Below are 11,286 nucleotides of genomic sequence, written 5' to 3'. Positions count from 1 at the left end.
CCCCCCGAATATTTGCATGAGCAGACTGTCCTGAGCACGAGAAAATCCTTCTGCTTGCTCCCCCCTGCCCCTTCACGCCTGATTTCCTCCCAAATCAGGGTTTGTTTCCTTCCTGGAAGAAGAAAGCTCCGTCACCCCCAGCCCCCCCTGCTCTGTGAGGCCGAGGAAGCACAAAGGAGGTGGGAGAGGGAGCAGAGCCCTCCCCTGAGGCAGTGCCACCACGGCCGCAGGTGACACCACGGCAGGGAGGGGACACGACCTGCTCCCCTCCCGAAACCAGCCCTGCCTCCTTCTGGAGCAACACACCTGAGCTGCCTCCTCTCCCTCGCCCACGGGGGAAGGAATTACTGGCGATGGCAGAGCCCACGGACAACCTTGTTGGAATCACATCCTCAAATCATTGGCAAAACTGGTTATTAAAAAGGTCAAACTTTATTGTGAAAACCAGTAGTCTTCCAGGACCACCCCTCCACCCGTATCCGTCAGTCCACTTTGAAAACTAGATTGTATTGAAATCCAGAAAAATAAAACATCAACGGGGAAAAAAACCGAAACAAAACAAAACAAAAAAAAAAAAACAAACCCCAAAAACAATCTTCAGGTAAAATTTGTAAAGCCAAGCTGATCTGGGGGACAGCAAATCATTCCAAAGAATTATCAACAGAGAACAACGGCATCGAATTCCATCTGCTCTACAGTAACCTAGTTATCTTCCAGGACTAGGGCAACAGAAAGACAAAAAAAAAAAAAAAAAAAAAAAAAAAAAAAGGAGGAGAAAAAAAAAAGAAAAAAAGAAAAAAAAAGCACGATCACAACTGGCTCGTGGTGGGCGGGTGTTGAAGGCACGAGAACACAGCACGTTCAGCTACATTGCAGGAGGTGGGATCGGGCCAAAACAGGCTCCCCGGAGAGTCTGAGACAAACTCAGGAGGCGCTTCTACAATTTGGTGAGGTCGTCACAGGCTGTTGCTAATAAATTCAAAAAATCAACAGAAACAAAAAAAAAAAAGACATGGAGACATTTACACTCACCTTTGGAAAGGAAATCCAAGAATCCAAGAGCTCACTGACACAAGCAGGGTGTTTTAAACTCGTTTGGTTCAGTTTCAGGGCTCAAAAATCAGCTCCAGGTAGAACCAGGCACTTGTAGATGCTCAGGTTTTACCCACACAGCTGCCACTATCCCTCCCTTCAGCACTCACCACTATTTCAGCTCTTTAAAATCATCTCTGCAGTTTTATTTATTCTTTTTAAGAGGGCACAGAGGGGATGGTGAAAAAGAGCTGGGAAAAAATGCAGAGATGCAGCAGCAACCTGTGCAAAAAACCTCCCCGGATGTGCAAACTGATTGCTGGGGGGTTTGAGGAACAACTGACCCTCCAAACTTCCCTTACACTTTTGGACAAACCCCAAAACCTCCAATTCACCTGCACTGGCCCACTCCCAGCGGAGCACTCATGGATTTTGGGGTAATATTTGCCTGTTTGGGCTGTTTAGAGCTGTTCAACCTCCTGAGCAGTCCAGCACTTACCGCAGGGAGGGGAGTCAGGGTCTTTCCTCCTGATGTCCAACCACATCCTACCCCCTTCCCTCCTCCCATCCACTCCCCTGCTGCTTCTCTCCCAACACTCCAAGCTCTCATTCCTGGCTGCAGCACTCTCTGGGATGCTCCCAGCCAGGTGTGTTTCTCATTTACCTGTGCTCTCCTCGGGATGCCTCGTCGGGGTTTTCCTGGAGCCCTGCTGCTCGCTGCTCTTCTCCCCGTTGCTCTCCTCCAGGGTTATCCCAGGCTCCTGGCTCTTCATCAGCTGACTCAGCAGAACTGCCAGCACGTTCTGCATGTCTCCCTGAGCGCTGGCTGCCTCCGGAGTCTGCTGCTCCCCCTGCTCCTCTGCAGGCGGCTCCTCGGCCGCTTCCTCCGCCGCCGCCGCTGGGGGCTCGTGGTGCTGCGCCGTGGCCTCGGTCAGGGCCGTGATGGACTGGTTGAGAGCCTCCAGCTGCTGCTGCATCTCGGGGTTGGAGTGCACGTTGAGCAGCTGGGCCATCTGGGGCACGCTCAGGTCGGTCTGGCTCTGCAGCAGGTTCAGGAGCACGGCCAGCTCGCTCTGGTTCAGCTGCTGGGTGATGTCGCCCAGGCCTGCGGGACACACGGGGGAGTGGCAGTGGGGAGGTGAGGGGTGGGATTTTGGTATTGCACAAAGGTGATGAACAGCCCTTACCCACACCCCAGAGCCAGGAACAGGCCTTCCCCACAGCCAGGAACAGCCTTTACCCATATCCCACAGCCATGATCCACATCCCACAGCCAGGAACAGCCCTTACCCACACCCCAGAGCCAGGAACAGGCCTTCCCCACATCCCACAGCCAGGAACAGGCCTTCCCCACATCCCACAGCCAGGAACAGGCCTTCCCCAAACCCCAGAGCCAGGAACAGGCCTTCCCCACATCCCAGAGCCAGGAACAGGCCTTCCCCACATCCCACAGCCAGGAAGAGCCCTTCCTCACATCCCAGAGCCATGATCCACACCCCACAGCCACGATCTGAATCCCACAGCCAGGAATACCTGTTTCCCACAGCCATGATCCACATCACGCAGCAATGAACACCCTTTTTTCATGTCCCATAGCAAGGAACATCACTTCCCCATGTCCCAGAGCCATGATCTACATCCCACAGCAATAAATACCCCTTCTTCACATGCCATAGCCAGGAACAACCCTTCTCCATGTCCTAGATCCACACGTGTCAGCATCTCTTCCCCATATCCCACAGCCAGGAACACCTGCTCCCCACATCCCACAGCCATGATCCACATCCCCTAGCAATGAACACCCCTTCTGCATGTCCCACAGCAAGGGACATCCTTTCTCCATGTCCCACAGCACTGAACACCCCTTTTCCATGTCCCACAGCAAGGGACATCCCCTCTCCACATCCCGCAGCACTGAACATCCCACAGCACCGAATGTCCCTTTTCTACATCCCACAGCCAAGAACTCTCCTTCTCCACATCCCACAGCACTGCAGACCCCTTCCCCACATCCCACAGCACTTGATCAGCCCCTGTTTGTGTCCCCAGGCTGGGGGAAGGCAGGGATGCTCCATGAGGAGGATTTCGGGATGCGGTGCCCGCTCCGGTGGCACGGCAGCAGCACCCCGTGGTACTGCACACACACTGCACCCACAGAGCTGCTGCTGCACTGCCCCCAGCCCTCCCCAAAACCTCAGAACACCTGGCTGCTGCTCACCATCAGCTCAGCCAAGCCTAACTGCCCCATTCCTGGCTTTGGGCAGCCCAAGGATACCAGGCTACGGCAGGGGGACGAGGGGGCAATGGATGAGGATGGCAATGGAAGCCCAGACCCCAGAGCAGGGCAATCACAGCCTGGCCTCTCCTGAGATCCCCACAGACCCAAATCACTCCCTCCTGCACTGGGAAGGTTTCCCAGGATGGAGCTGAGCTGCTCTTTGGGATGCAGGAAGGGCGTGTTCCCTGACGCAGCACAAGGAATTAGGTCAAGCAGAAGGCAATTCCTTGCTGGGAGCTGGCCTGGGATCACAGGACTCTGTCCTGACCTGCAAGGATCCAGGTTATCCTAAAATACATCCTGGGAGTGGCACCACCTCCCTTCACAGCCCAATGACAAGTGACAAGGGTGTCCCTTCACACTGACAGTGACGCTGGAACTTTTTGGGAATAAGGGTGGCAAGGCTTTGGTTTCAGCAGCTTAAAATGGAGCTTCTCTTGCTGGTAGGCAATGGAGAAGGGGACATTCTTTTCCCAGCTGTTTGTTAATCCAAGCACCACCTTTTGTCCATCTGCCATGTTTCACTGAACACATGGATTGTGCATTCCCTGGAGCAAGAACTGTCTTCCTCGTTACTTGTCAGCACAGCACTGGGCACAAAGGAAGCCTTAGCCCATATCTGGGTTTTTCTAAGGCTTCTACAGAACAATCAGGGCAGCTTTGTGTAAATCCACATTCCTCCCTTCCAACTATTTGCTGGGCACAGGGGGTTTGGTCACTGCTTGGAACAGTGCACAAGTCCAGGTCCTGCCAGTCTGGATGACCTTTTCTGCAGCAAAGTGCAATAATGTTCATTTTTGCCCACCAGCCTGACACTTCCCACCCCTAATCTTCATATAATTTATCAACAAGATCAAACTTCAGCTCATTTGCACACCCTGGACGTGGCTCCACCTTCCAGCCTATGATTCCTATGATTTGTTTCTCCACTGGCTGAAGTGACTCAAGGACTCCTTTCATCAGTCAGCCTCTTTTAGAACTAATAACACAGCTCAGAACAAATTCACAGTCAGCTCATCAGTGACTTCTGAAGACCAGACAGAACCTTCTGCCTTTTCACAGCAGAGAGAGGAGAAAAAAAAATAAAAGAAATGAGGACAGGAAGAGCCTGGAATGCCCTTTCTGCAGAATTAGAGGTGAAAGAACCAGACTGGCTAAAAAACAAACCCAAACCTCCCACACCCAAGGAAGGAACACACCAGGAGCCTTTTCCACACCCAGGTGGGCACTGACCTACTGCATCTGCAGCACCAGGCTCTGCTTTGAGCTGGGCAGGCTGAGGGGGCACAGGACTGCTGTTGTTTTTCACAGTGTCTGTGCTTGGAACAGAGGTAGTTTCTTTCCGAGAAACTTTTGATACCGGAGGCTCCTCCACGGCCATCCCGCTCTGCCGCTGCCGCCGCCGCTTCTTGCTCCACAGCTCGTGGCAATCCTGCCAGTGGGGGAGGCTGCAAGACAGGCAAAAACATGGCAGGGAAACCAAGGTAATCCTCAAAACCCACAGGAAGCCCTCAGCACAGAGAGTGTTGCCCCTGGATCGCTGGAAGCGGCCAAGGGCAGTTTGGATGGGGTTTGGAGCCACCCTGGGATGGTGGGAGGTGACCCTGCCCAAGGACCCTTCCCATCCAAGATGTAATTTTGTAGATCCATGTAATGTTGTTCCATTTTTACAGATGAGAAATGGACTCAGGAAGGGATTTTGGGAAGAAATTCCTCCCTGTGAGGGTGTTGAAGGGCTGGAATGGATTTCCCAGAGAAGCTGGGAGGTGTCCAGAAGCCAGTAGGGAAACCAAGGGAATCCTCAAAACCCACAGGAAGCCCTCAGCACAGATGGTATTGCCCCTGTGGTTGCCCCTGGATCACTGGAAGTGGCCAAGGGCAGCTTGGATGGGGTTTGGAGCCACCCTGGGATGGTGGGAGGTGTCCCTGCCCATGGCAGGGGTGGCACTGGGTGGGATTTAAGGTCCCTTCCCACCCAAACCACTGCAGGATGCAATCCTGTAGATCCATGTAATGTTGTTCCACTTTTACAGATGGAGAAATGGACTCAGGAAGGGATTTTGGGAAGAAATTCCTCCCTGTGAAGTTGCTGAAGGGCTGGAATGGATTTCCCAGAGAAGCTGGTAAGTGTCCAGTGCCAGGCTGGATAGTGAAAGATGTCCCTGCCCATGGCAGGGGGGGCACTGGGTGGGATTTAAGGTCCCTTCCCACCCAAACCATTGCAGGATGCAACTTTGTAGATCCATGTAATGTTGTTCCACTTTTATAGATGGAGAAATGGATTCATGAAGGGATTTTGGGAAGAAATTCCTCCCTGGGATAGTGAAAGATGTCCCTGCCCATGGCAGGGGTGGGACTGGATGAGTTTTAAGTTCCCTTCCAACCAAACCATCGTGGGATTCCATGATCCCTGACTGCAGCCAGGCCTCCACAGGAAGGGGCAGGTCCTAAAGCCAGCAAAGGCAGTGTAAAAATCATTTACTTTGAATGGGATCTGATCCCTGAACGTGCTGGGATCTCACAAAACCAGTGGCTGCACCGAGCTCTGGGAGTGTTAGGAAAGGCCCTTCCTTGAGAAGCATTGAAGGAAACATGGATCTCCAGAGCTGTGGCTGCATTATCACACAAACCACTCATAGTTTTATCATCTGCTGATTGGAGCAGGAGAAAATTGAGTGATGCTGCTCAACCCTGGCAGTCAATTAACACACAGCCTCAATTAGGCCTGAGCAGTTCTCCATGGCAGAGACAGGGCTGTGCTACATCTACTCCTGCACATTTTCCAGCAGAGCTTTAGAGCATCTTACAAACATTAAGCTGGGCTTTATAAACCCAGCCTGACATCAGGCAGAAAAAACCAACAGCACAGGAAAAGCCATTTGCTCAACCACACGACCAAATACAAGGCCAGAGTCAAAAGAAGAACCCAGAAATCCTAATTTTGACTGAAAAGAACACCATGTCTCCATCCCAAAGCTCGCAGAGGGGGATGGCAGCTGGGACTTACTCTGGAGGTGCCATTTTGCTGAGGTCAACGTCCTTCAGGAAGTCACTGTGCAGGGCCTGCTCTGCTGTGCAGCGTTTGCCAGGGTCCAGCGTCAGCATGTGGTCCAGCAGGTCCAGGGCAGAGGAGGGAATGCTGTGGGGAGAGTGGGAAACATGGATGAGATCATGGAAAATGCGTGGAAAAGCTCAGTGGCAGGAGGACACCTCAGGTCTAAGGGGAATGCACAGAGCCAGAGTTCATTGCAGCCCAAAGGCAGCAGCAGGGCAGGAATCAGGGGTGGGGAGTGGCTGGAGCTGTGCCTGGGAGGTTCAGGCTGGGTTTTGGGAAAGGTTTCTTCCCCCAGAGGGTGCTCAGGGAATGGGCATGGCCTCGAGGCTGCCACAGCTCCAGGAGTGTTTGGACAACTCTCTCAGGGACAGGGTGGGATTTTTGGGGTTCTGTGCAGGGTCAGGAGCTGCACTGGATGATCCCTGTGGGTCCCCTCATAAATGGCAAAATACAGAGTGGGAATATCATAGAATATATTATATGAAATATCATATATTCCATGATATTTCCACTCTATATTTTGCCATTTATGAGAAGCACCTCTACCATAACTCCCACAAGATTATCCCACAGCCAAACCCTACAAAACATCCCCCTGAAGATGCCACACTCCCAGGAGAGCAGTCCCCAGCCCCAGGGAAGCTCTCTGGAGGAGGATGAGGTGCTGGGAGAGGGGACAGGGAGCCCAGCCCGACTCACAAGGAGAACTCCTCGCGCAGGCGCCGCCGGTATTGCTTCTTGGGCTTCATAGTGTTGAAGTAGGGCAGCTTGATCACATCTGGCCACACAGCTGGGCAGGGGCTCCCACAGAGCCGGCTGGCGAGCAGGGAAGCACAGTCAGCCAGGTGGGACTCACAGAATTCCAGAATTCACAGAGTCACAGGATTGGAAGAGATGTCCAAGCATCAAGTCCCACCCAGCCCCAACACTTCAACTCAGCCCTGGCACCCAGTGCCACATCCAGGCTTTGTTAAACACACCCAGGGATGGTGACTCCATCACCTCCCCAGTCCCAAAATTCTCAGAATTCACAGAATGACCAGGCTGGAAGAGATCTCCAAGAACATCAAGTCCAAACCAGCCCTAACACCTCAACTCAGGCCTGGCACCCAGTGCCAATCCAGTATTTTTACAATGGTGAGGCTGTGGAAGAGGTTGTCCAGAGAAGCTGTGGACTTGATACCCCTGGAGGTGTCCAAGGCCAGGCTGGACAGGGCTTGGAGCACCCTGGGACAGGGGAAGGTGTCCCTGCCATGGCAGGGGTGGCACTGGATGGGATTTAAGGTCCCTTCCAGGATTAAAACTTCCAGTGTGAGAATTAATTCAGGTTGGTGATTTTTGCACTCAGCAAACAGCAAGGTTTACATGAGGCTACATAAATCAGCAACCACACACCTGATGTAGGTGTGGACACCTGATTATTCCCATTTTTTATTCCTGGCTCTGTTCTCCAGGCAGATTAGAGAACAAGGGCTCCTCTAACTCACTGCCTGTGTGCACGAGCAGCTCCTGCAGCACCTCCCCTCACAGACATGAGTGTGCAAAGCTTTACCTGATTAATTCAAGCTGAGCCAGTTCCAGATTGGCTTGAAAAATAGGCTTCTTTGTAAACAGTTCCCCGAGGATACAGCTGGAAGGAGGAAAAGCAAGAGGTCACGACAGCGAACCCTGGGGACGAGCGTCTGAACACGGCAGCGTTTGTGCTTTGCCTGAGGAGAGGGATTTGCATCAGGGCTTGTAGTGACAAAGTGACCTGTGTGTACAGAGTGCCCAGCCCTGGGCTCCTGGGAATCACCTGCTGCAAGTGGCTGCTCCTGCAGGAAGCCCCTGACACGTTAACTCTTTGCAGGGAAAGGAGGAGGTGTCAATGTGACAAGAGCACAGAGCTCTCATTTCCTCCAGGTTCAGCTTTTGTTTGGATTTTCAATTTCTCTCTGCTGGTCCAAGCTATCAGGGCAAGCAGAGGAGATGGATTTGTGCACACAGAGGACAGAGGGAGCACCTCTGACTCCTGCAGCCCTCAGCATCTCTCCTTCAGTCAGCAATCAGTGCCAGAAGTAGGTGAGCGGATGCAGGCACCTGGCTGGAATGGGAACTGAGCACCAACTGGGCCTCACAGTCAGTAATTACAATTAATTATTAGTTTTCCCAAGCTGTCTTTGTGTTATAAACCCTGCTGAAGTTGAGCTGGGAACATCCCCGTGGGAAGTGCACACTGTGGGGAATCCAGCCTTGGTTCTGCTGGTGAATCCTTCAGTCTTTGCTTCTGAATCATTTGGAAAAATGTTCCACCTTTGTGGCTGAACTGCCCTGACTCCTGTTCCTCAGGCCTTCTGTACTACTGAAACTTCTTGAAACCTGAAATATCTACTTAAAAATGTTTTAACTGAAAAAAAAATATAGTGGCAAACAGCAACTTTAAAAGTTTAAGAGAAGAATTTGCTAAAAAAACACTTTGAAGGAGTCAGCAGCACAGGGCAAATGTGTCACCCCTCTTGATCTCAAGGGCACATCAATATCAGGTTGGTTTGCATTTTAAATAGTGAAAATTCAGTTCTTTACCCTTTCTCATTTCAAATCCAAGGAAACCCTCATTCTAGGAGTTTTTCCTACATGGTTTTAATGAGGGGACACAACCCTGTCCCTCACAGCACTGTGAAATATTCCTGCCTCCTCCTAAAACCCTGCATGGATGGGACAGATCCAGCTGTGGGAATTGCACAAATCAAGGAGGAGCTGCTATGGATTTTAAATAGTGAAAATTCAGTTCTTTGCTCTTTCTCATTTCAAACCCAATGAGGAAAACCTCATTCTAGGAGTTTTTCCTAAGTGGTTTTAACCACCACACCCCTGTCCCACAGCACAGCACTGTGAAATATTCCTGCCTCCTCCTAAAACCCTGCATGGATGGGACAGATCCAGCTGTGGGAATTGCACAAATCAAGGAGGAGCTGCTATGGATTTTAAATAGTGAAAATTCAGTTCTTTGCTCTTTCTCATTTCAAACCCAATAAGCAAAACCTCATTCTAGGAGTTTTTCCTAAGTGGTTTTAACCACCACACCCCTGTCCCACAGCACAGCACTGTGAAATATTCCTGCCTCCTCCTAAAACCCTGCATGGATGGGACAGATCCAGCTGTGGGAACTGGCACAAATCAAGGAGCAGCTGCCATGGGAGTGCTCAGGAGCTGGCAGCAGAGGCAGGGGAGGCAGCAGGACTCACCCACAGCTCCACACATCAATGGCAGGGGTGTAACGCTCCTCCCCGAGCAGCAGTTCTGGGGGTCGGTACCACAACGTGATGACTTTGTTGGTGTAGGGACGGCTGCAAAGCAAAAAAAAACCACAAATAAAAACTCATCCCAAGAGCCACAAAAGCCTGAAAATTGCTTGATTTTATTTCCCAGCTGCACTTACACCTGTTGGTGGCAGCAGGGGGGGGTTTTAAGTGTCTGCACTTCTGAGTTAAAAACAGCTGAGGAGGTACCAGCAATGGATTTCACAGGAATCAGGATTTTGTAGGTACTCAAGAATAAAAATCCCTGACCCTCAGCAGGCTGCCATCATTGAATGGTGACTGAGCTTGGAGCAAAACTCACTCCAGGGTAGGTCAAAGGCAAACAGAGCAGTTCTGGCTCCTTCTGAGCTGCTCTTCTAATGAAAAGTTATTAATACCAACCAGGAGTGTATCTGTCCAACAGCTGGAGCTGGATGCTACCACTAAAAATGATTTGTCAGGACTTCCAAGTGAGGGATTGTGTGGATAACTAAGAAGGAAGAAGCTCATCCCACCCAGATAAACCCTTTCCCCCTTCTCACCTCTCCTCCGAGCTGTAGAGTCGGGCGAGCCCAAAATCTGCAAGTTTGATCTGCCCACTGAAAGACAAAAAACCAGCCCCTGGTTTAAATCACAGTTAAAACACAGAATTATGGAATGCATTGAGCTGTCAGGGACCCATCAGAACCCAACTCCTACTTAAACCTCAGTTAAAGGGTGAGGGAAACCCCTCAGTGCAGCAGAAAAGCTTCACAAAGCCACAGGAGTTAGTGCTGGATATGCCAGGCTTAATTCTCCACTTCAAAGAAATACAAAGTCAAAAAAAACCCCAAAACTCAATAATTCAGTGTCATCTTCTCACAAACCCTTCCCACAAACAGGCCCATGTCCCAGAGAATTTTTTTAGCTGGATATTGAGACATTTGGCTGTAATTATGGACAAGATTCTTGTACAAGTTGGTCACCTGTTGTTCAATAAGATGTTGGAGCACTTGATGTCTCGATGAAGGAAATTCTTTTTGTGACAGTAATCCAGACCCTCCATTAACTGTTTCATGAAAGACTTGATATGGTCCTCTGAGAAATGTACCAAGCCAGATTCTAGCAGCCCCATTAGGTCATGGTCCATGTACTCAAACACAAGGTAAAAGGCACCTGGGAAAATAAACACAGAAATGGTTGAAAACAACAGGAGAGACACAAAAAAGAGGAGGAATGAAAAGAGATTAAATTGTTGAAAGAGTCTTTGTTATGCATAATTCTGCTGGAGTTGTTTTTTTTAACAGTCCTTTGCTGTTTTGGGCTTACTGGGTGTCCTTTTCCTTCAAGAGGTAAAAAAGCCCCAAAACAACAAAGTAGCCTCACCAAGCTGAGATCTGAAACTAAATAACACTCAAAACAAATTCCTCTGAAGTCCTGGCCACATTTACCTTCATGCTTTGGTTATTTTCTAACAAGAAAGTTTGTTGAAGGATTACTATGCATGGTTTGAACTGTTTCCTTCTCTCTCCTGGAAGAGAAGGTCCCAAACCAGAGCCAGTGGGATGCTAAAACTCTTTTTCCACATTGACTGAGGACAAAGAACTTTTCACAGTACTACTAAGTTTGTTAGCACTAATCAGTGTTAAAAGTAACCCTGTAAA

General features: G+C 50.4%; 1 protein-coding gene across 1 annotated transcript in view; it reads right to left on the bottom strand.

Moving 5' to 3' along the window:
* The window catches only part of CDK12 (cyclin dependent kinase 12), a gene marked incomplete at its 5' end in the record, with an annotated part of 27,050 nt that overhangs the window by 2,135 nt on the left and 13,629 nt on the right, over positions 1-11,286 (bottom strand). The window contains 8 exons of the mRNA XM_031064756.1: positions 1,697-2,137; positions 4,544-4,758; positions 6,318-6,449; positions 7,065-7,181; positions 7,918-7,995; positions 9,590-9,691; positions 10,186-10,242; positions 10,609-10,798. Of these exons, the coding sequence (XP_030920616.1) occupies positions 1,697-2,137; positions 4,544-4,758; positions 6,318-6,449; positions 7,065-7,181; positions 7,918-7,995; positions 9,590-9,691; positions 10,186-10,242; positions 10,609-10,798 (1,332 nt within the window). The remainder of the gene's footprint in view (positions 1-1,696; positions 2,138-4,543; positions 4,759-6,317; positions 6,450-7,064; positions 7,182-7,917; positions 7,996-9,589; positions 9,692-10,185; positions 10,243-10,608; positions 10,799-11,286) is intronic.

Source organism: Geospiza fortis, unplaced genomic scaffold, assembly GCF_000277835.1.
Source record: "Geospiza fortis unplaced genomic scaffold, GeoFor_1.0 scaffold992, whole genome shotgun sequence".
In the NCBI taxonomy this organism is placed as follows: Eukaryota; Metazoa; Chordata; class Aves; order Passeriformes; family Thraupidae; genus Geospiza; species Geospiza fortis.
This window is presented reverse-complemented; position numbering and strand designations above follow the sequence as displayed.